The sequence below is a fragment of the Oncorhynchus mykiss genome, chromosome 8, assembly GCF_013265735.2.
Source record: "Oncorhynchus mykiss isolate Arlee chromosome 8, USDA_OmykA_1.1, whole genome shotgun sequence".
Lineage (NCBI taxonomy): Eukaryota > Metazoa > Chordata > Actinopteri > Salmoniformes > Salmonidae > Oncorhynchus > Oncorhynchus mykiss.
In genome coordinates this window covers 53122275-53148207 of record NC_048572.1, presented here as the reverse complement: position 1 = coordinate 53148207, position 25933 = coordinate 53122275, and the positions used below count along the sequence as shown (strand labels likewise).

At 41.4% G+C, this 25933-nt stretch overlaps 1 protein-coding gene across 2 annotated transcripts in view; it reads right to left on the bottom strand.

Moving 5' to 3' along the window:
• Positions 1-25900, bottom strand: part of scinlb (scinderin like b) — a 29834-nt gene extending 3934 nt beyond the window's left edge. The window contains exons 1-12 of one of the 2 annotated variants that reach the window (XM_036985653.1): positions 25752-25900; positions 15133-15320; positions 13207-13361; positions 8992-9153; positions 5632-5781; positions 4979-5068; positions 4540-4672; positions 4147-4235; positions 3652-3867; positions 3178-3311; positions 2742-2832; positions 1219-1389 (exon numbers count right to left, since the gene is read on the bottom strand). In XM_036985653.1, the coding sequence (XP_036841548.1) occupies positions 1219-1389; positions 2742-2832; positions 3178-3311; positions 3652-3867; positions 4147-4235; positions 4540-4672; positions 4979-5068; positions 5632-5781; positions 8992-9153; positions 13207-13361; positions 15133-15313 (1572 nt within the window). In that variant the 5' untranslated portion in view covers positions 15314-15320; positions 25752-25900. Of the gene's footprint in view, positions 1-1218; positions 1390-2741; positions 2833-3177; positions 3312-3651; positions 3868-4146; positions 4236-4539; positions 4673-4978; positions 5069-5631; positions 5782-8991; positions 9154-13206; positions 13362-15132; positions 15321-17467; positions 17605-25751 lie in introns of those variants that run through there. The other variant, XM_021612921.2, reaches the window with a different exon arrangement.
• Positions 25901-25933: the final 33 nt, after the last annotated feature.

The window sequence follows — 25933 nt, the reverse complement described above, 5'->3', positions numbered from 1 at the left end:
ATTCCAAATCAAATACAAATTCACTATACTTGTAGGCTAACTCTATAAGCCGCACTGCACAATCAATGATCCAACAGCATCGCCTAGGCCTATTCAGTACGTTCTCTCCCAGACTCTTAAATAGGACGTTTGGAGCGTAGAATAAGGTAACCAGTCCATCCAATATGCATAACAATACAGTCCACAATCAAAGGCGATTACTAGAATTAGTTTGATTTTGAAGTATATTCTAGATCAATTATGTACGTAGGACATCTTAAATCGTTTTTTTATATGTTTTTCTGACATGCGCAATATGTTATAGGCTATGTATTGTGTAATGGCACAATCAATATTTTAATTTCGGTATTATTTTGGGCATGGGCTCATATATACATAGGCATATGCGTATGCATAAGCTCTAATATGCGTTTGGATGTTTTGAATTAATCATCACCTTAAGAAGCCATTTGTCCATTTGGTTGTGTGAGGATTTAAAACAACATCCACAATGACCATGTGTTTCTTTCTTCAAATTGATCATCACAGTGAGGTGAGTTTTAAAAGAATGATACTGCGTTGATAAGTGTTTGGAACCTGATGGAGGGACAACAGAGCCCCGAGTACCAGGCCATTAGGACCTGATGAAGGTACAATATAGCCCTGAGTACCAGACCATTAGGACCTGATGGAGGAACAACAGAGCCCTGAGTACTAGGCCATTAGGACCTGATGAAGGTACAATATAGCCCTGAGTACCAGACCATTAGGACCTGATGGAGGGACAACAGAGCCCTGAGTACCAGACTATAAGGACCTGATGGAGGAACAACCGAGCCCTGAGTACCAGGCCATTAGGACCTGATGGAGGGACAATAGAGCCCCGAGTACCAGACTATTGGCGACCTGATGGTCATTAGCGAGATGGGTACTACCAAGCATGTCCAGAGTGCATAAAAGGAGATTACCGTTACTCAGCGGTCCCGTGGAATTTTACTGCGGTCATGACACATGACTGCCAGTGTGGCGGTAAAATGATTAACCCAACAGCCCTAGTTACGGGTACAGGTATAACATTCAAAGTCATATTAATTCAGATATATTCATATATTCAGTTATCATATTTGCATTTCATATTTTCACATATATTTTCTTGTACCGGTAAATAATATACCCCTGTTGAACCTGACCGGACTTATCTGTTCCTCTCCCTCACACATAGACACACTGAGAACTCACCTCTACAGCTCGTGTAGCGCGGGTGGAGGACTGCCGAATGTGGAAGAGTCGTGTGCTGCCAGTGCCCGTCTGTCCTCCTTTACGGGACGTTCCTCCAATGTGGACCATCATTGGCTTGCCCTGGAACAGGCTCATCAGGTGGGGGGGTTCCTGGCCCTGGGTCACACGCACCTGTAGGGGGAAATAGACAAACATGGACACATAGTGATGTAGATTAAGAAAAAACATTCTAAAGTGATGGGTCATTCTGTTGATTTAGTGAAAATTGAGGCAAAGGTTGCTTTCCTTAATATACCGAACTGTCACGATGTAACATTATGTGCCAATATGGTGGTACCCATTAAAATGTTAAACACAAAACTGCTTGAAACATCCAACTGGAAGCAAAACCAAGAGTGATTGCCCTCTGCTGGTCAGTATCAAAACCTTTCCACACAATTATTCCGTCTATAAAGACAGGACAAAGTGCATAAGAGACTCAATAATATGACCTTGTTTGCTAGAGACTGGATACCAACGCAGCAGCTGCCTTTGGCAAAAGATCATACATGCACAGGCAAACTGGATACAGTCTATCACAGTGCCATCCGTTTTGTAACCAAAGCCCCATATACCATCCACCACTGCGAACTGTATGCTCTCGTCAGCTGGCCCTCGCTACCCATTCGACGCCAGATCCACTGGCTCCAGGCCATCTATAAGTCTTTGCTAGGTAAAGCTCTGCCTTATCTCAGCTTACTGGTCACCATAACAACACCCACCCGTAGCACGCGCTCCAGCAGGTATATCTCACTGTTCATCCCCAAAGCCAACACCTCCTTTGGCCACCTTTCCTTACAGTTCTCTGCTGTCAATGACTGGAGCGAATTGCAAAAATCGCTGAAGCTGGAGACTTATATCTCCCTCACTAACTTTAAGCATCAGCTATCTGAGCAGCTCACCGATCGCTGCAGCTGTACACAGCCCATCTGTAAATGGCCCATCCAACTACCTACCTCATCCCCATATTGTTTTTATTTACTTTTTTTGCACTTTTGCACACCAGTATTTCTACTTCCACATCATCACCTGCACATCTATCACTCCAGTGTTAATTTCCTCAATTGTAATTACTTCGCTACTCTGGCCTATTTATTGCCTTACCTCCTTACTCCATTTGCACACACTGTATATAGATTTTTCAATTGTTATTGACTGTACTTTTGTTATCCCATGTGTAACTCGGTGTTGTTGTTTTTTGTCACACTGTTTTGCTTTATCTTGGCCAGGTCGCAGTTATAAATGAGAACTTGTTCTCAACTGGCCTACCTGGTTAATCATTTTTTATCATTTTTATTTTATTCGGCGTTATGAACCACAATAAGTGCAATGGCTTGACAACCTTTGAACTATTGACTGAAAGTGCTTTGTCCAGTGCCCTTACGAATAAAAATGCCACACCGTCATAGCTATTGACTGTGCTGTGCTATTGACACGGATTGCGTTGGGGACAGGAAGATGAGCTGGCGAGTAAAGAGACCCACCTGAACAGGGGCTCCTCCCATAGAGTCATCCAGCTTCACTGTCATGAAGGCAGAGGCAGCCAGCTCATCCTGGGTGCACTTCAGCCCCTGCCTGATACACACACACACACAAACCAACAAACATGTTAACCACACCGTATTGGGGCCTTCCAACAGGTATCAAATATGGGATAAAAGTATTGAGTCAGTTTGCCATGCTCATTTCAGATACATTTCAGATACAGGACACGTGGAAGTGTTTCAGAATATTCAAGAACAGGTTCGGGTTAGGTAAAATGCCCCCTTTGTGTAATTGATTTGTTGTACACAAACCTGGCGTCGATGTCATTTGAACTGTCCAGGTGCACAGTAGATGATTAGTCATTTGCACTCACTAGGTGTAAATAAATGATGTCATGTTTACAGCATAGTTGTGGATGATGTCATATGTACTGACCAGGTGTAGATGATGTGCTGCTCCCTGCCTCCCAGTCTGTAGCTGTAGAGGATGAGGTAACAGTCTCCTCCATAGAACTGGCCATAGGAGGAGGGATCCACAGCCACTTTATCACCATCCTCAACACGCCAGATCTGAAACCAAAGCAATAGTTAGGGGTGCTCAATCACAATATCATTTTCAACATTATGTTGCTGCCCTGATTTGTTCTGAAAGTGCCCAGCACCCTGACTGCTGCTTCAAAACCTTGTATTTGCCTGGACTTTCCTAAATTTAAGATAGAAACACAGTAAAGTCCAAAGACTTAGTTCAGGGGTCTGAAACGTTCGGGTGGTGGGCCAGATCCGGCCCACAAGCCGATATAATACGGCCCGTGGTTGTCTATGTAAATATAAACAGACAGACCCTGGGAAAAATTAGTTTGAGACCCTTGACTTAGTTATTTCCATTGTAGTCCAGTATTATGTGTTTTACCTGGACTTTGCCTTTACCATCATCCACCATGCCATGCTGGGCGGCCATGTTTTTGTTGGAGTGGAGGGTGGAGGCGTCGAAGGGCACTTGCTCCACCTTGGCAATGCGGCCTATGCTGTAGGCCTTACTGGGACCTGTGGTCTGGTCCTTGTCCTTCCAGTCACTGAAGAACTGCTTGAAAAGAGTGGTCTCGCCTCCTGCTGGAAGTACCTGGATCTGCAGGGCCGAAGAAGAAACGCACATTTTTTTTGTTTGCCATAAACCACAAATTCATCTCACGTTCGTTCCAATAGCTGAGTGATAAATGAGACTTGGAATTATGGTTATGTGAAACTATCAATCTTTCTTTATATTCAAAAGTTGAAGTCACTTTTTTGTTTGTTGAAAGTGGACATGGCTAACAACATTTGGACCATTTCCATTGCCTGAGCAAGACCTAGGAATGGTCCAAATGTTTTTTTCAAAATGAAACTTCCCGTTATTCCATCAGTGTACCTGTGTCTTATCGGAGTAGCCCTTCTCTTTGATGAACTTCTGCGCTGCAGACATGGCTGCTTTACGTTCTGATGTGTTGGCCTTGGGTCCTGTGATGGGGAAACAGATAGGGATGCTGAATCATCAACCCAACTCAACGCGACTCTTAAAAAAAATAACAGACGATCGCGAAAACAAATACGTAAAGAGAGAACTCTGAAAAGAATGCTGTAAAACATTACACGTTGAGGTAGCCATTTATGCCCCGAAACTATTTTTTAACCAGACGGAGCCGTTTCCCCAGAAGTGACATATTTTCCGATAATCGACTTGCCTCGTCGAAGTGCGTCACATAATGATCAATATCCTGGCAAATGTTTCGAAAGCAGAGTGGAGAGGAGAAGAGTAGCCTACCTTTCCATACGAAGACGTTCTTGTCCACTCCGTTGTCCAGGATGTAGCACTCCTCAGCGGTCAGCATGGCCTGTTTGAAGGGGCTGGAGGAGGCCACCGACGACGACTTCATAGAGCCAGAGGCATCGGAGATCTACAAAACACAGGGATTAGATATCAACAGACACATACTCATCCTGTACATATGTTGACAGTACTCCCTTGAAAAGCAATGTGTTCTTCTCTACGGATTCCCATGTATAAATAAGGGATCAATATGGAATCAACAAATAGATACAACATCAGAGATCTACAATGTACGTCAATAAGCTTGAGAGATCAACAATACGTGAGAACTGAAATGGATAACACCATAATCAAGAGAAGAGAACAATAAGATAAGAACAATGGCAAATCATGATGCTGATGCTAAACAGCAAAGTGCAGTAACATCAGTTACCATGTAGAGGGCACCCTTCTTCCTGTTGGAGGTGTCCACCTTCTCATCATCGGGTGTGCCAGGGGGGATACTGGGTTTGGGCCCCAGAGCCTATGAGGATCCAACATGGAAGATTAGCTTCATACAGAAACACAGAGAATCCTTGTTCCTGGCCCCATGCATGGCCAGTCTCTCTTTTCTCTCTCTTATTCACGTTCTCTATCTCTCTCCCCCTTTTTATTTATAATTTTCTCTCTCGTTAGTCTTAGAGACAATTGCCATATACTTGTTTGGGGGGGGGGGGGGGGGGGGCGCAGTTTAGCAAAAGGCTAAGGCATAGAAGTGGCACAGGGTACAAAAAAAGGCATTTGTACCCATCTGCATTTCCACGGTGAAAGCGATTTCAATAACCAGGAAACGCCTAAAAAATGTATAGCGCCATTTTATGATATGTTATACAGTAATTACCACGTCCAATGATGAATATTTGAATGTTGTTTGAATGTTACTTGGATACTGTACGTGTATAAGTATGATTGATTTTCTTGTGTGTGTGTGTGTTGGTACATGCATGCATGCATGCGTGTCTGTCTGTCTGTCTGTCTGTCTGTCTGTCTGTCTGTCTGTGTGTCTGTGTGTGTGTGTGTGTGTGTGTGTGTGTCCCTATCCTTCACCTCAGTAAGTGCCTGTGGCTCAGCCCCATCCTCCACCATGTGGAGTTTGGCCCTGCCGTTCCTCTCGTTGTCCCTGATGTCAATGGCCACCTGGGAGGCCTTCAGACGCTCAAAACGGTTACACTCACTGCCACACCACTGGTAGATATCCTGAGGAAGAGGTAGAGTAGAGAAGATGAGGAACTAAAAGGTTTAGCTAGCTTTCCATTGTCACCTAGTTACATGTCTTTTCGATGCCTAAGGGATCTATACGTGTATTGAATTTCAGCTATGTGATTTCTGGTTTACATAATTTTTGCTTCTGCATGTTACTTAGCTATAGCCCTTCAGGCTTGAACTCCTATTCTGAGATGCCTAACTTGAAATGTTATGCAAATAATCATTGACGTCAATGCATGATTTACACAGAGATGTGAGGTGCTGTAAATATGTGTTCAGGTTAATGGTGATCATTTCACCAATTCTACCGACTACAGAGTCCCTTCAATGGTGTAGCCACATCATTTTGCTCATTATATAACTTAGCTAAAAGCTCTGACTCTAGCTTTCAAATACCAACACCTACATCATCATTCAAAAGGTTTTAGAACACCTACTCATTCAAGGGTTTTTCTTAATTTGTACTATTTTCTACATTCTATAATAATAGTGAAGACATCAAAACTATGAAATAACACAATATGGAATCATGTAGTAACCAAACAAATCAAAATATATATTTTATATTTAAGATTCTTCAAATAGCCACCCCTTTGCACACTCTTGGCATTCTCTCAACTAGCTTCATCTGGAATGCTTTTCCAGCAGTCTTGAAGGAGTTCCCAAATATGCTGAGCACTTGTTGGCTGCTTTTCCTTCACTCTGCGGTCCAACTCGTTCCAAACTACAGTGCCTTGCGAAAGTATTCGGCCCCCTTGAACTTTGCGACCTTTTGCCACATTACAGGCTTCAAACATAAAGATATAAAACTGTATTTTTTGTGAAGAATCAACAACAAGTGGGACACAATCATGAAGTGGAATGACATTTATTGGATATTTCAAACTTTTTTAACAAATCAAAAACTGAAAAATTGGGCGTGCAAAATTATTCAGCCCCTTTACTTTCAGTGCAGCAAACTCTCTCCAGAAGTTCAGTGAGGATCTCTGAATGATCCAATGTTGACCTAAATGACTAATGATGATAAATACAATCCACCTGTGTGTAATCAAGTCTCCGTATAAATGCACCTGCACTGTGATAGTCTCAGAGGTCCGTTAAAAGCGCAGAGAGCATCATGAAGAACAAGGAACACACCAGGCAGGTCCGAGATACTGTTGTGAAGAAGTTTAAAGCCGGATTTGGATACAAAAAGATTTCCCAAGCTTTAAACATCCCAAGGAGCACTGTGCAAGCGATAATATTGAAATGGAAGGAGTATCAGACCACTGCAAATCTACCAAGACCTGGCCGTCCCTCTAAACTTTCAGCTCATACAAGGAGAAGACTGATCAGAGATGCAGCCAAGAGGCCCATGATCACTCTGGATGAACTGCAGAGATCTACAGCTGAGGTGGGAGACTCTGTCCATAGGACAACAATCAGTCGTATATTGCACAAATCTGGCCTTTATGGAAGAGTGGCAAGAAGAAAGCCATTTCTTAAAGATATCCATAAAAAGTGTCGTTTAAAGTTTGCCACAAGACACCTGGGAGACACACCAAACATGTGGAAGAAGGTGCTCTGGTCAGATGAAACCAAAATGGAACTTTTTGGCAACAATGCAAAACGTTATGTTTGGCGTAAAAGCAACACAGCTGAACACACCATCCCCACTGTCAAACATGGTGGTGGCAGCATCATGGTTTGGGCCTGCTTTTCTTCAGCAGGGACAGGGAAGATGGTTAAAATTGATGGGAAGATGGATGGAGCCAAATACAGGACCATTCTGGAAGAAAACCTGATGGAGTCTGCAAAAGACCTGAGACTGGGACGGAGATTTGTCTTCCAACAAGACAATGATCCAAAACATAAAGCAAAATCTACAATGGAATGGTTCAAAAATAAACATATCCAGGTGTTAGAATGGCCAAGTCAAAGTCCAGACCTGAATCCAATCGAGAATCTGTGGAAAGAACTGAAAACTGCTGTTCACAAATGCTCTCCATCCAACCTCACTGAGCTCGAGCTGTTTTGCAAGTAGGAATGGGAAAAAAATTCAGTCTCTCGATGTGCAAAACTGATAGAGACATACCCCAAGCGACTTGCAGCTGTAATCGCAGCAAAAGGTGGCGCTACAAAGTATTAACTTAAGGGGGCTGAATAATTTTGCACGCCCAATTTTTCAGTTTTTGATTTGTTAAAAAAGTTTGAAATATCCAATAAATGTCGTTCCACTTCATGATTGTGTCCCACTTGTTGTTGATTCTTCACAAAAAAATACAGTTTTATATCTTTATGTTTGAAGCCTGTAATGTGGCAAAAGGTCGCAAAGTTCAAGGGGGCCGAATACTTTCGCAAGGCACTGTATCTCAATTTGGTTGAGGTCGGGGGATTGAGGAGGCCATTTCATCTGATAAGGCACCCCATCACACTCCTTCTTGGTAAAATATCCCTCTTCTCCTCTGAAGAGTTGATGTTGAGATGTGTCTGTTACTTGAACTCTGTGAAGCATTTATTTGGGGCTCATTTATATGAGGCTGGTAACTATAGTGAACTTATCCTCTGCAGCAGAGGTAACTCTGGGTCTTCCATTCCTGTGGTGGTCCTCATGAGAGCCAGTTTCATCATAGCGCTTGATGATTTGTGCGACTGCACTTGAAGAAACTTTCAAAGTTCTTGACATTTTCTGTATTGACTGACCTTCATGTCTTAAAGAGATGATGGACTGTCGTTTCTCTTTGCTTATTTGAGCTGTTCTTGACATAATATGGACTTGGTCTTTTACCAAATAGGGTTATCTTCTCTATACCCCCTACCTTGTCACAACACAACTGACTGTTCAAACACATTAAGAAGGAAAGAAATTCCACAAATTAACTTTTAAGAAGGCACACCTGTTAATTGAAATACATTCCAGGTGACTACCTCATGAAGCTGGTTGAGAGAATGCCGAGAGTGTGCAAAGCTGACATCAAGGCAAAGGTTGGCTATTTAAAGAATCTCAAATATAAAATATATTTTGATTTGTTTAACACTTTTTTTGGTACTACATGATTCCATATGTGTTATTTCATATTTTTGATGTCTTTGCTATTATTCTACAATAGTAAAAATAAAGAAAAAACTTTTTAATGAGTAGGTGTTCTAAAACTTTTGATCGGTAGTGTATATACACAGGTCTACATTTCACCAAGGCTGTACTGCGTAGACGAGAGTTACCTTTCCCAGGTCCACGATAAAGCAGTCTCCCTGGTTGAAGCTAGCCCAGGACAGGGCCACCTCTGTGGCTCGGATGGCCCGCCTCCCCTTGATGTGCAACAGGCGCTTCACGCTCATGTCATTGGTCACGACGTGTTGGAAGCCTGAGGCCACACCCCCTTGCTGTGATGGGAGGGGTAAAATTAGGTGAAAGGGTGAAGAGGAGATCAGAGTCTTTTTTTCCTGGTGGGTCTCTCGATAAACTAGGGTACCAGTGAGTGTTTCTTGTAGTGGACAACTGTTTGGAGCTGTTAGAAAGTCATTAGTAATCATTTGCCTTTTTTTTCTCATGTGAATACATTAAGATATAAAGAGGTGACATAGATTCATTCAATATAATTCACGAGTTGAATCAAAACCTATGTTTAAACACCACCTTTCTTTCCTTACATTTATCATACTGCTGTTTGTCATTATATCATATACTAAGCATTTAACAATTGAATTACACATCGAATGACAAAATCCATGATATTGCTGTTGGACTCCTTCTTGTATGGCGATCTCGGAAGTATATCCCTATGTCACGGTGTGAAAACAGTTTTCATGGGAACACATATCACAAACAATGTATGCATTGCAAAATCAAATGCCTCCAACAGAAAGAATATTGTAACTTTAACCAGATGAATCAAACAAAAATCAATCCTGTCATCAAAGGGGTTCTTTAATTGTTACGCATAACAGTTGTTTGATGCACATTTGATGTCTAGCTCTTTAGTTATGTGGGGCAATTACCGTGCAACATCAGCCATTTCAGGAAAGGATTTTCTGAATGAGAATCAAGTGATATACAGCTGGTGTCAGTGGAGACCAGTCATTCAGGAGGGCAAGTGGAGCGGAGCCTGTTTTGAGCCACATGTTTTTTTATTGGTCTTGCCTGGGGGGGGCGTGCCTGTTTTGAGCCACACGTTTTTTTATTGGTCTTGCCTGGGGGGGCGGAGCCTGTTTTGCATCTTCTTTTGGCATTAATACATGTCACATTTCAGTTTGCAAACAATGTCACACAAAAAAAAACACTACCATTCAAAAGTTTGGGGTCACTTAAAAATGTCCTTGTTTTTGAAAGAAAAGCACATTTTTTTGTCCATTAAAATAGCATCAAATTGATCAGAAATACAGCGTAGATATTGTTAATGTTGTAAATGACTATTGTAGCTGGAATATCTACGTAGGCGTACAGAGGCCCATTATCAGCAACCATCACTCCTGTGTTCAAATGGCACGTTGTGTTAGCTAATCCAAGTTAATCATTTTAAATCATTTTAAATTGATTTAAATCATTTTAAATTGATCATTAGAAAACCCTCATTCACGGGGACACTATGTCACCTCCAAGTCTAAGGGTGGACTTATAAAATTCTAGCCCCTTGGGTGATGCCATAGAGTTACATTAGAAGCGCCCATCCAAGAAGGCTCAAGGTCATTGGCCACAGATAAAATGACGTCAAATCGCGTTATATCTACAGTAGCTTTGATTGGACTGTCAACATCATACTTTCCAAATCTTAGCTAGCAGTCATCATTATCATCACGAATCAAGTTGACAATCTACTGGCAAATCCTTTTTAATCCTTGTCATATGAAGAGAAATAATGACGAGATATTATAGATAAAACGTATCGGTGCTCATCGGCCATTGGACATAAACATTACACAACAAGTTGGAAATCGCAAATTCAACAATGAGTGGTTTGGAAGGAATCTGTGAGTTCAAGACAACTGGGAACTCGGGAAAACAAGCTACTAATGGGAAAATACGGAATCGGGAATTGTAAATGAGGAACTCAGGCCTCTTTCTAGAGCTATGATCTGAAGATCACTGATTTTTTCCAGAGATCCCAGTTGTCTTGAAAGCACCATAAATCCAGAAAATGCCAGACTTTGATGACAAAGTTTGATGACTAAATTTGCCCACGAAGCACCGCCACACTACCTTCCTGTTCAACCGCTACCTTCCTGTGAGCACAGCACAACAAGGTGAGTCCAAAAATGTATTGTATGCTGTTGCATGAATGATGTAATATGCCAGGGAGATATGTCTGTAGCTAAGAAAGTAATACTAAGTGTATGTTGTGTAGTAAGCTGTTAGTAGCCCATTTGCCTCACCCTAATAATTTGGTCTATTTTCCCCTCTTAATATCGCCTACTGTTCTGACTTGGTGGTGCACATGTTTTTGAGAAATGTAATCATAGAATATTGTAAGAGCTTTCATTGTTTGCTTATATGCCCCCTTTATTTATCCTATGATTCAGACTTGGTGTACAGGGAGAACACTGTAAGAACGGCCCATGTTCTGAATTCTATCGCTGTACATTTCAAAAGTGCTGAACAAATAGTTATATTGACTAGCGTCCGTCCTAGTTCGCTCATTAATGTCGATATCAAAATGACGGATTGCCTCTTATCCGCTCAGGGAAAGTTATTTTCATTAAATAAACACACACAGTGATTTATTAGACATGCAGCGATGATAAAAAAAAAGTTTTACAAAGACTGCTTGGGGGCTTTAATAGTTGAATCTCAATTGCATTTTCTTCATTAGTCGCATCCGCACTCCTTCTCAAAACCCATTGGATGAGAAGGTCAGAGGTCCTTCCCTTATTTCCCCCATTCCTCACCTACCTCTCAAAGCACATTGGGAGAGAGGAGTGAAGGTTCCTCCCCTCAGGCTGCAATGCACTTTCAAGAGCATTAATTTGTCGTTTTTAGACACAGACTTTGCCAGATATGAATATAAAGACAGATTTCCGTTTGCAAATCATAGATATGACTGTCCAAACTACAATTTAACTCAAATCATTTTAGGTTTCCACCATTGATAATTATTGTTTTTTCTTTTCCTCTTAAGGGAATTCAAAGCTTGTTGTCATGTGGCTATTAATGAAATTCCCAAAATGAGAAACAGATCCAGTCTGAGGAAGAGAGGTTCTCCTGAGAAAAACAGAGAACTTTCCATGGCATAGATGCAGCAGGAAGGAATGTTTTATGACTGCAGGGTAACAAAGACCTCAGATATTCAGCCCTAGCTTCTCTCTCTCTCTTATGCTCTCTCTCTCCCTCAAGGACACAGTGTGCAACTCTAAAATAGAAGGAAGTTTCCAGTTTCCAATGGTAAACAAAAATGGTTCAATTACTGTGATCTTTACTGTGGCTTTTGTGGAAACATAAAACAGATGGTGAGAGGAACAACAAGGGGCAAAACTCTCAAACCCCATGGTTGTAGTATTATAACAGAGATGTTACTGTATTACAGGCCACTACGACCAACCCCTCTTGCCCTAACCCTTACCTTTCTAAAAAACCACTTCCTTATCATCAACTGACTGCTCTCATTCAAAACGTCTGCTCTCATTCAAAATGTCTGCTCTCATTCAAAATGTCTGCTCTCATTCAAAATGTCTGCTCTCATTCAAAATGTCTGCTCTCATTCAAAATGACTGCTCTCATGCAAAATGACTGCTCTCATGCAAAATGTCTGCTCTCATTCAAAATGTCTGCTCTCGTTCAAAATGACTGCTCTCAATCAAAATGACTGCTCTCATTCAAAATGACTGCTCTCATTCAAAATGACTAATATCATTCAAATGACTGCTCTCATTCCAAATGTCTGCTCTCATTCAAAATGTCTGCTCTCATTCCAAATGTCTGCTCTCATTCAAAATGTCTGCTCTCATTCAAAATGACTGCTCTCATTCAAAATGACTGCTCTCATTTAAAATGTCTGCTCTCATTCCAAATGTCTGCTCTCATTCAAAATGACTGCTCTCATTCAAAATGTCTGCTCTCATTCCAAATGTCTGCTCTCATGCAAAATGACTGCTCTAATTCAAAATGTCTGCTCTCATTCCAAATGTCTGCTCTCATTCAAAATGTCTGCTCTCATTCAAAATGACTGCTCTCATTCAAAATGACTGCTCTCATTCAAAATGACTGCTCTCATTCCAAATGTCTGCTCTCATTCAAAATGACTAATATCATTCAAATGTCTGCTCTCATTCAAATGACTGCTCTCATTCAAATGACTGCTCTCATTCAAATGACTGCTCTCATTCAAATGACTGCTCTCATTCAAATAACTGCTCTCATTCAAAATGTCATTAGTGGACCATACATTGGAAAATAGTTGCTCTCCCAACTCATATCTGTCTGATTGTTAGTTGAAAGCGACTGACCTTGTACTTGATGCCAGACTTGAAGTAGCCCATGAAGGTGATGGACTCATTGTTCTGGACCTCTCTGAACTGGACCGGCCCTCCACCCAGGAAGTCATCCAGCTGCGTGGCAAAGATGGCAGCCGCTCCGCTCTCATCCTGAGAACACTCATCACCTGGAGAAAAGAAAGAGAAGAGGAGAGAAAGTGAGACATCATTGACAAGAGAAATTGCTAAAATCATGCACAGACCAAAGACTTGCTTCCAAGCATTTATTCAAAGTGTTCTCATTTGAACCGCGGAGTATAGTCTGGTGACGGCCGGTTTTGGTTCTGGACAATTCTTTAGAGATTGCTCCAAGCTAACGGAATGAGACTTCATGCCAAAGTTTACATACAAATAATGAGTACAAGAAAATGCCTATAGTAGAACTGGTTTGATCAGATCCACCAAGGTCCAGTCAATCCTTTATTACGGGTAAACGTTGCTGTGGTTGGGCCCTAGGGCTCCAACATGGGGTTAAACCGTGGTGGGTGGAGATGTTCGCCATTTTGCATTGACCCCTCTCAGGTCTCGAACGGGGGGATAGAGGGGATAGAGAATGTCAGATCTGTAATGTCAGCACCACAGTAAAGAAATGAAGCCTTGTTAGTAAGGTACCACATAAACATGTCCAGACCCATCTGTCTATTGTGAGTGGGTAATGACTACCCGGAACTGGTATGCCATGTGCGGCTCGGCACGCACACTGGGTTCACTCTGGTTTGTCTTGTTGTGAAGTCAAACTGACAAACTAGAAGTTTATAGCAGAGGAGAGATGGAGGGAAGGGAAGACAGCGAGAGAGAAAGAGAGACAGAGAGAGAGAGAAGCAAGGAAATGAGAGGAGAGAGAGTTTTCTAATTTGATGTGGGCTTTCTTTGAAGATAAGTGTACTTGTATGTAGCCTACCATGCCCCGAAAGATCTTTAGCCAATTGAATTAAGCTAATAGACAAGACAGGAAAGCAAGAGGGCAAATAGATTTACACAAATACATTTCACACATGAGTGCGAGTACAAGGAAGGAGAGTTTCAACATAACTGTTATCGCAACACAACATTGCCAAAGCATCATAGTGATGTGTGTTGCTGGGAATGCTTTTTCATGTGGTCACCTCACTTCAAACCAAGTGTGAGAAAACGGAACATTTTCTGCACAAGCAATACCTACTATATATAGATTTACCAAAGTGTCTACATCTAAATTGACCACAGCTAAAGGGTGTTACTGTTTACACACATACACACTCTGAAAAAGTCACATTTTCTACGTGTAACTCATGATTGGGAAAGAACACGACTTCCGCTCTTATTGAAATTCATACGGGTGTACTTCAGAGGAGGCTGGTAGGAGGAGCTATAGGAGGACGGGCTCACTGTAATGTCTGGAATGGAATCAATGAAATGGTCCCAAACACATCTAGCGCATGGAAACAACGTGCTTGACTCGGTTCCATCGATTCCATTCCAACCATTCCAATGAGTCCATCCTCCTATAGCTCCCCCCACCAGCCTCCTCTGTTGTATTTGTCTGTGGGAATATCTATAACCGATCCATATGTCCATACTAGTCTGTCTGTGTCATGTCTGCCGTTGACCCAGATCCAATAACTCCTCTCTTTCTCAAAGTAACCATTGACCTAAGAAGACTGGACGAAAGCAAGTCCTCCACTACATAGCTTTCACTACTACATAGCCTCCACTACATAGCTTTCTCAAGTCCAGTCCATCTCTGATCAGTAGTTACTTTGAGGAATGTGAGTATTATCAAAGCATGTGAGCTGGGGGGGGTCAGTGACATTTCTTCAACATCTAAAGAAATGGCTGTTAAGAGCCTAGTAGGTGTAGTGTGTGTGTGTGTGTGTGTGTGTGTGTGTGTGTGTGTGTGTGTGTGTGTGTGTGTCTTACCCATCCACATGTGTATGTAGTGGGAGGGGGCTGCGGTGGTGTAGAGGAGGATGTACGCGTCTCCTGTGAAAAAGTTGCCGTGTAGAGCCTTGGGGACTGGCCTCAGGTCCATGTTCTCAATACGCCACACCTGCAGCCCTGTCTCCTTCCCAGCGGCCACAAATTCCTTGTGGGACACCATGATGGCTCTGAGAGGAAGAGAGAACATGATCGTATCTCAATGTTCCTCAAAAATGGTGACAGTTTCTCATTTCTAACCTTTACCGTCACTGTTTTCATCGTTGCATTGTCTGTTGTAATTTGACTGCATATGCCATCTTTTAAATGAAAAAGACAGGATTTTAAAGAGAAATGGACAGAGAATGAGAGAAAAAGAGAGAGCGAGAGAGCGAGAGAGAGAGAGGAGTGAGAGAGAGGCAGACCTGTCATAAATGTTGTTTAGGGAACAAAAGTTATCGCCTATCTCAACAGGACCTCAGGTAGGGTTTGTTAGTCTAGGGTTGTAGTAGTCAACTAACAACGGTCATTACTGAGGTTATAAATACCCATGTTATCTTGACCACCTAGTTGATCATTTTTTGAGAAGCGATTATATTTGAAGCCCTAGATACCGAAAGCATTAACACAACTCTATATGTGAAAATGTGCTACTTCCTCTGAAAGTAGTGGTGGCCTACTACAAAGAAATTAGATTGGTATCACAGGCGCACAGGACAAGATTATGGTGACATAAACCTGGCTTCAGTATGCTTTCTTTACATTTAAATGACACAAGGACGATGAGGGAGACTAATTTAAGTTTAAAATTACATGTTTTTATTTGGGTTATGTATGCTACGGGATACACATGGTATTCACTGTCCAACAAAATGCTTACTTACAGGTTCCTTCTCGACAATGCAACGACAATAAGAATTAATACAATATAAGAATACGAACATAAAGAAAATGGTTCAGATTAAACTGAAAATAGAAGCAAAGATAATTATGAAACCACTACTTTGACTGATGCATTTCACATCAGCGATGTTATTGTATGATAACTGTAAAACCAATCATTACACATCATTACACTGTAAAACCAAGTGTTTAGGATCTGAACACATAATTAAACACTTTTCTGTAACACTGGGAAGGTATTGTAAATTTAAATGAAAGCCTGTCACAGTGTTTAGATTGTAAACACCAGAACATATTTATTTGCTGTGTGACTTTTTAATCACATGAACACAGTACAAGGCATTAGGATTTTAAACACTAAACACTGGGGGTGTTGTTTGAACACTGTATGATGTAAAAACCCTGTATATTTGCATATTTCCCAGCATGCCTTTATAGTGAACGTGAAAGATCACTTCTCCTGTTCTCCTGGTTGGAAACTGACTCAAAAAATCTGCATATCATTTTTAATCTTGCATTCTCAACACCTGTGTTTAAGATGAGAACACGTATTGGCAAATATTAATGCTTATTGTTTCAGTTTTAAAGACTGAGATTTAGGTTATAAACATGTAAAACCATGAAACATGTGACACTGTAGAAATAGTGCGCTCCTCTACCAGTAACCTCAGCTATCTGTGCTTGCCTGTGTATGAATGAACTGGCTGTCTGGTTCTGCTCGGACGAGATAGACGAGAAACTATCTTTGCACTCAAATCAACAACACCAAGGGATAATGCAAATGTGTTAGGTGAGATATGATAACTATCTACTGAACATAAATTTGGTTGTCACTGTGCATGACCAAATATTAAAATACATTTCTCTCTCACACAGACACAGACCGAGAATCTGAGACACACGCACACACACCCACACCCACACACAACTCAATGATGACAATTTTCTCTTCCAGGGAATGTGTTGTATAACTGACGCAGCCTATGCCTGGAAATTATATCAAGCCTAGTAACAAGTTGTCCGTGCACGACTCTCTTTCACTATGACTGACCGATTTACACAACTGGTAAAATAAAGGCATTAGTTTGGCTTTTAGACAACTACAAAAAGCAATAAGCAGTTGAAGAGATCATGTTTCAGTCGATTTCGGTTCAAATTTAGGCTACAAGAGAGGAATAGAGCGAAAGCACGATCAGTCTCACATATGGATTCATGTGAAACTTTGCGCAAAACTGTTGAAGAATGAAGGCCAAACTTCAACAGGCCTACAACATATATTGCGCACGAGAATTTTGACAAAACTCGATATAAATCTATGCGTTATACAGTTTCCATATGGACCTTTGCAGGTTCAAACAAGAGGTCAGGCAACAACGAATAAAAGTCAACCAAATTATAATTAAAAATGCATTAATTAATATAAAAAGTAACTCACCGCTTGACAGATGTAAAACGGAGGGTACGAGAATGTGTGTTGAGCGAGCAGATGTGGACGCGTATGCGACTTCTCTTCCAGAGGCAAAGAGCCTTGTTAATTGCTTGTGGGAGGGTTTAGCCGTTTATGGGAGCACCCTACTGACCCCCCCCCCCCCCCCCCCCCCCCCCCCCCCCCCACACACACACACACACACAGACACACACAGACACGCACGCACGCACACACACACACACACAAGGAAGGAGGCTGTGCAGCCAGTAAATGGTCAAGGTCAGAAACAAGCATGTAATTCTCCTTCTGTAACTTTTCGACTTGAGTGACTTGCAGCTCTTTGGTCAGAGCCAACTGAAACAGTATAGACCAACTAAATCTTATTTTGAGATAAAGGAAATTGACATCATGAGCTGCTTCCTGGACTGGGGTAATATTTAGGCTGTGTTTGAGGGACTTCCCTTCCCACTAGAGGTAGCATACAGATTATGACTTTGGGTAGCCTATAACCCAATAGCCTATAACCCACTACCTATAATCCAACGCCCCCCCCCCCCCCCCCCCTACCCCCCCCCCCCACACACACACACACACACACAGTAACCAGTTCAGTTAGTCAAACAAACACACAGAAACCATTCCCCCAAATCAAGCCTAAAAGTATGTTACCAGCTCACACCCACTGACCCTCTCTCTCTCTCTCCCTCTGTATAAAGGGCTATACGTGGAACCCAAAAGGATTCTGCCTGGAACCAAAAAGGGTTATTCAAAGGGTTCTATTGGGGACAGCCGAAGAACCCTTAAAGGTTCTAGATAGCTCCTTTTTTTGTGTGTGTGAAGAGATGTTTACACACTAAGATTCCCAACGTTCACACTAGAAGTGAGTAATAGGAGAGATATGTGCCTTGCACTGGTTGTGAAGTGCTATATAGCATGTGTTCCTGTGAATGAGGGTATACAACCCACAGGAGGAGCAAACCCACACAAAGGCATGGTAAACTAAAACAGATGCTATGGGAAAGTAGCTGGTCAACGCCAGTAAGAGATTTTCAGTTCCCTGGCTCAACCAAAAGACAATCCTCTCAGAATGGCCTCTGAAGATACCAAAAACTCAAAGAGCTGAAGGCTTCACAGTGAAAGGATGACTCACCAAACTTAGCTCCAAATTCAATTTAACTTTCTGAGAACTGGCTGTTCTTAAAGACTCCCTCCTGATCTGCAGTGATTGCAGTCTGTCTGGTAGAAACTCCCTCTGAAGTTTTTTTTTAATTTATTTTTTTTTAAAATTGGACCAGTTGATTTAATAATGACTGGAACATTCCGCAAAATAGTCTGCATCAGCTTTTACCATGGTCATTTCAGGACCAGTGAATTGCATTCCTATTCAGAAAGTCTGTGTCCAATTCAACATAACCCACATGCTGGTGATAAGAGATATGCTGTACAGAGGTTTGATAGACTGATAATGGGTACATATGCAAATTCGACCCGTTTCAGTGAAACCACAGGAAGCGAATGTCCCAAAACAACCCAAAACATGTATCTACACAGCAACCAGCAATAGGGGAAACATCTGTGCTACTGTCTTTGTGTTTGATATCCGATTAGAAGAGGAAGTACTTTTGTCTCTCACGATAGCCTCACTATGACAGTGATGGCTGCGGAGCTGTCACAGAGAAAGCTCACTGTCTTTGAAGCACGAGGGGAAAGTGATGTCACTGCAGGACTGGGTGGCAGTCGCCTGGCTGACCGGAATGTAGTGTGCCACACATTGATAGGACTTCCGTTCCCAAAAGGCACCCGAGTCCCTACATAGTGCCCATAGGACTCTGGTCAAAATAAGGGACCCAGACAGGGAGTTGATACAGAGTATTACAGACCCTGAGGGACAATGCAACCCCCTCACCACCCTGGCTTTAGGGATTTGCCTCGCTAAGCCACCCACTGTCTGCCATAATATGGTCTGATCGAAATACGCTCACACTTAATAAACGTGTCACTACACATCACTTCACAAACAAGTACTGAAGCATGTGCTTGTTTGTAGCGCTGGTTAAGTAGCTGACGCCTCCTGAAATTGATTTCGACTCAAAATGAACATTGGACTTTATGACGAGTCCAACGAACCCAATGAACTTGAAAACCAGGCGTAAAAATGCTGATTTGTCTGAGGTTTAAGCCTTGGAACCATGGTTAGTAAAATGACACAGTAATGAATATTCTGCATTCTCTTCAGGCCTTGACTGCTCAGACAGCAATGTGGCTTCACCACAAGCACAACCGGATAAGTAGCCCCCTCAACCAAAGACCACTCCGTGGAAGTGTCCAAAACGACCATGATAAGGATATTTTAGATAGAGGGTCAACGACAATACTAAAGGAACACAGAGCAGGCGCAGGCGCATTCGCGCGCACACACACACACACACACACACACACACACACACACACACACACACACACACTTCAGTTTGATCCTCCAGCAAGCAAACAGATAGCCAATGTGTCAACTAGCTTCTACTTCTACTGAAAGTCTGCCAATAATACATTCTCAGGCAGAGTATAGTGAATTCCATGCTTCTCTAAACTCTATGAATGAACCCCTTCATTTCACCATTAAATATGACCCATCACAAATCACTTTTCTTGATGTGATGAATATTAGGGACAAAACCTCCCTCTATAGATTTCTATAGGAAACCTACGGAGAAGAATGCCCTCCTTAGAGGTGACAGCTTTCGTCTACTTAATAAAAGTAAATTCAGTCCGCATCAGAAGAATATGCAGGTCCGATGCTTCTTCTCAGAAACGGACCAGGGACCTCACACAAAGGTTTAAGGAAACGCGGTACAAAGACAATTGGGTAAAACATGCCAATGATCATTCTGAAGGACTAACACAGTTGGAAAGCCTTCAACCAAAAGTCAAAGAAAAAGCAGAACATGTCCCATCATGCTTCACCCAACACTCACCATTGGGGAAGGCATTTAAGGACGATTATCAGGAAAAATTGACTCACAATTGAAACCCATTTTTAAATGTCCCCCACATATATGGTCTTTTAAAAGACTCCCAAACGTGAGAGACATTGCGTTTTAAATCTGATTACCCTCCAGAGAAAAGGGAAACGTTCTTGGACAAGGTTCCGGAGGGGAATTACAAATTTCAGGAAGTGATGTCAGCGAGTACTGCCCCTATATATAGGACCTTCCACCCCCACCTGGGATATGGATGCCTGATGAAGACCTAAGGGTCAAAACGTTGTTATAAATAAATATCACCTGAGGAGCATGAGAAGCAGTGTGCGGCATTTTCCTTTCTGTTTTCCCAGGGCATAGCCAGGTAGCCAAAATAACGGCCCGCCCAGCATTTTTATACATGACCCTAAGTATTATGGGATGTTCCTTTCTTAATGAACTCAGGAACAACACTCGTATAGAAGCACCTGCTGTCAATATAGTCTGTATCCCTCATTTACTCAAGTGTTTCCATTATTTTGGCTGTTACCTGTAGCTTGAATAGGTAGGTATTTCATTGTGTTTTAAACAAGGAAATTGAAGCTGCCTCCTTGGCGTGTAGGTAGAGCATTCCGGAGCGAAGGGGCCACGTGAGAAGGCCCCGTCACCCATGCTGCAAAAGGTTTGTGGCTGGTGTTTCCACGTTGTTTGAGTCTGATGATCAGTGTATCTTCAGAAGTTGGCATATGTATTTAGGTGGATCACCCTTGAGGGCCTTAAAGGCAGGGCTGGAAAAAGTGCTCAATTGCAGTACTTGAGTAAAAGTAACAAATAAAACTAAATACTATATATCAAATCCCTTATATTAAGCAAACCAGACGGCACAATTTTTCATTTTTATTTTACGGCCAGGGGCACACGCCAGCACTCAGACATCATTTACAAATGCATTGTTTGTGTTTTGTGAGTCCGCCAGATCAGAGGCAGTAGGGAAGACAGATAGTGGTGGAAAAAGTACCCAATTGTCATAGTTGAATAAAAGTAAAGATACCTTAATAGAAAATGACTCAAGTAAAAGTCACCCAGTGAAATACAACTTGAGTAAAAGTCTAAAATGATTTAGTTTTAAATATACTTAAGTATGAAAAGTAAAAGTAATTTCAAATTCCTTATATTAAGCAAAGCATACGGCCACATTTTCTAGTTTAAAAAAAAAGTATTTACAGATAGCCAGGGGCACACTCCAACACTGTGTTTAGTGAATCTTCCAGATGAGAGGCAAGTGGGGATGACCAGAGATGTTCTCTTGATAAGTGTGTGAATTTGAATATTTTCCTATCATGCTAAGCATTCAACATGTAACTAATTATTTTGGGTGTCAGGGAAAATGTATGGAGTAAAAAATACATAATTTTCTTTAGGAATGTAGTGAAGTAAAAGTAGTCAAAAAAATATAATAAGTGAAGTACAGATACCCCCCCCCCAAAAAAAAAACTTCAGTAGTACTTTAAAGTATTTTTTACTTAAGTACTTTACAGAACTGGGAAGATAATACATTAAAATTGATAGGTATGGAATTAGACCATATTGCTGGCCTGCCTGGGTATTCAAAATCTAACGAGTACTTTTGGGTTTCAGGGCAAATGTATGGGAGTAAAAAGTACGTATTTTCCTTAAGAATGTAGTGGAGTAAAAGTTGTAAAAAAAATTTTTTTTTTTAAAATTAAAAAATTTCAAGTAAATTACAGATCCCCCTAAAAAACAACTTAAGTGGTACTTATTATTTTAGTATTTTTAATTAGTTACTTTACACCATTGGTTAAAGGTGAGCAGCAGAATCTTACTTTTGGTCCTGTATTGAACAGAAAGCCAATGGAGGTTGAATAAAACATGGGCGATGTGAGTTTTTTTTGTGTGGTTCGTGAGCATCCTGTCAGTTGCATTCTGGATCCTCTGGAGTTGAGATACGTCTTACTGGGATGCCAGTCAGCAGTGCATTACAGCAGTCAAGCTGAGATGTTACCAGGGCATGCACAAGCTTCTCAGCAGCCGCAACGGACAAGAAGGACCCGATTCAAGTTGATGTTGCGCAGGTGGGAAAACAACACTCATGATGTTGCAGATGTCTGCTTCAAATGAGGCTAGAGTCTAAACACCAAGGCTTCTGCAGTGGGGGAAGCTTTGATGGTGTCATCATCTAGAGAAAGAAAGAATGTGCTCATCTTGCTCCATGCACTCTTGGAGCCAATAAGCTCTGTTTTAGTGCAATCCAGTTTTTAGGAAGTTCAACTGCATCTCTTAATTGCATCTAAACAGTTTGTCAGTTTGGTTGTTACGCTCTCAGTGTCCACTTTTGTCCTCGTCAAAACTCTGAAATAAAATATATGGAATCATATAGTAACCAAATCAAAATATATTTTTTAAAGTAGCCACCCTTTCCCTTGATAACAGCGTTGCACACTCTTGCATTCTCTCAACCAGCTACACCTGGAATGCTTTTCCAACAGTCTTGAAGGAGTTCCCACATATGCGGAGCACTTGTTGGCTGCTTTTCCTTCACTCTGCGGTCCAACTCATCCCAAACCATCTCAATTGGGTTGAGGTCGGGTGATTGTGGAGGCCAGGTCATCTGATGTAGTACTCCATCATACTCCTTCTTGGTCAAATAGCCCTTACACAGTCTGGAGGTGTGTTGGGTCATTGTTCTGTTGAAAAACAAATGATAGTCCCACTAAGCCCAAACCAGATGGGATGGCGTATCGCTGCAGAATGCTGTGGTAGCCATGCTGGTTAAGTGTGCCTTGAATTAAAAATAAATCACAGACAGTGATACCAGCAAAGCACACCCACACCATATCACCTCCCCCTCCATGCTTATGTTGGGAATTACACATGCAGAGATCATCCGTTCACCCACAAAGCGTCTCACAAAGATGGGAACCAAATATCTCCAATTTGGACTCCAGACCAAAGGTCAAATTTCCACCGGTCTAATGTCCATTGCTCATGTTTCTTGGCCCAAGCAAGTCTCTTCTTATTATTGGTGTCCTTTAGTAGTGGTTTCTTTGCAGCAATTCGACCACGACAGCCTGATTTACACAGTCTCCTCTGAACAGTTGATGTTGAGGTGTGTCTGTTACTTGAACTCTGAAGCATTTATTTGGGCTGCAATTTCTGAGGCTGGTAACTAATGAACTTATCCTCTGCAGCAGAGGTAACTCTGGGTCTTCCATGCCCATGGCGGTCCTCATGAGAGACAGTTTCATCATAGCGCTTGAAGGTTTTTGCGACTGCACTTGTTCATTGAAATGCATTCCAGATGACTACCTTATGAAGCTGGTTGAGAGAATGCCAAGAGTGTGCAAAGCTGTCATCAAGGCAAAGGTTGACTATTTGAAGAATCTCAAATATAAAATATATTTGGATTTGGTCAACACTTTTTTGGGTTGCCACATGATTCCATGTGTTATTTAATAGTTTGTCTTCACTATTATCCTACAATGTAGAAAATAGTACAAATAAAGAAAAATCCTTGAATGAGTAGGTGTTCTAAACCTTTGGACCAGTAGTGTATGATTTTGGTTATAGTTGAACTGAGAAGAGAGGGTCTGGATTTTATGAGCGCTGTGGGAATAGGGTGATATCAATAACTGTGCACAGTCCCTGGTTATATTGTTCAACTGCCATTTCAAGTGAGGGTGAGGATGATGAAGTAATTGCACATCAGGTAATGCTTCTGCAAATGAGTGGGAGTGACTGATAACCTCCCGGAATCTGAAATCTGTCTCTTTTTAAACAGTGCTGGTATTGGGATGGAGACAGTCAAGCGAAGGGCCGTATTGTCAGATAAGCCTAACCCAGTTAGCACATTTGGTTCCTTGGAATTTGTGGGAACGTACGTTTTTAATTTCCCCATTGGTTCTGGGATTAAAGCCATACGTTTCCTGAGCAGTAAAACTGAATGTTTTCAAACGTTCTGAGAACGGAAGTGAAAACGTTGCTTGTTCTTGGAACATACATTTTTAGGTTGTTGGGAGGTTCTAAGAACGTTTTTACTATGGTTCCATTAAAGTTTTTTTCTGGGAGGTTTTATTAACGTTCCCAGAATGGAAAACATAGCATGCCATGTTTTTTTTTTAAACTCATACAAAGCTGTTCATTTTAGTCTATTCAAACAGATCCCATTTCAAAGGAAACAGGCACTTAATAAGATCAGGTGTGGACAATTAGTAAGCATGGCCAACCCACCTGAACACACTTAACAAGATAAAGGATAGGGAGAGTTTTGTTGAGGCTGAGAACGGAATGTATGTTTAATTAACATTCTTAAAACGTTCTTTGAATGTTACTAATGTTTTGTGGTTTTTATGAAAAAGTATCTTTATGTTCTGAGAACATTACTTTAAATAGAACCATTAGGAAACCTGTAGAAACGTTATGCTAAAGTACTGAAATTCCCACAGAAGAACATTGTTCCTAATATTCTCTGAACAATTTGACAACATTACTTTATATAGAACCATGAGGAAACGTTATGCTGAAGCACTGATATTCCCACCTAAGAAACATATGGTTCTCAGAACATTATGTGCTAGCTGGGAAGTCAACTGACTGGTTTTATATTATTCATTCATAATACTGTGAATATATAGTTTCAGACATGTTGTTGCATTTTTTTTCTGTTTTGTGCAAAATCGTTAAGAATAATATAAAACCAGTCTGCACACCACCAAAGTGAAATGGGTTTGGTCTTGCCTCTTGGTTGACAGTGTTGCGGGATGGGTAATGTATTGATGCTCGAGCACCAAACCCAATTTGTTTCTATTTGTCTTTGGTACTTATTTTTTTATATTTATGAGTCTTATTTTTGTATATATTTTTACATTGATATAGTTTTAAATGACATTATTATTTATTTGTGTTGTTCCAAATGTCTGAATAAAAATGACAGTTAGTGCAGAATGGTGCTTTTGGGAGGGGCGCCCAGGGAGCCATTCAAACTAGAATCGCTACTGCGTACAACATTTCTGCATGCGCCATTTCTGAAAAGTCCGCGCACAATACAAAAATATTGAGACGTAAAAAGGCACGTCATACCACGTTCCTCGTTATAACTCAGACCGGCCATAAAACGGTGCACGCGCTGAACGAGCATTACAACTCCACCTGGAAAAAGATTCCTTTGTCTAAATTATTTTAGAATCTAAAAAGAGATGAGCTTTTCGCTCCTCTCACTAATGGTTGCATACTTGTTTATATGGTTGTCCTGTTTTGACTTTTATTTGTTATTAATCAGCTTTTCATCATATCCCCCATTTGCACAAAATACTTACTTGCCAGCTTGCAGTAGCAGACAACACCACCAGCAGATGTGTATATGCACGGTCTAAATTTTACAGGGAGGCGAGCACATTCTCATGTCAAATTGCATCCTGCCTAAGAACAGCCCTTAGACGTAGTATATTGGCCATATACCACAGCTCCTCGGGCCTTATTGATTAAATATCCATGACGA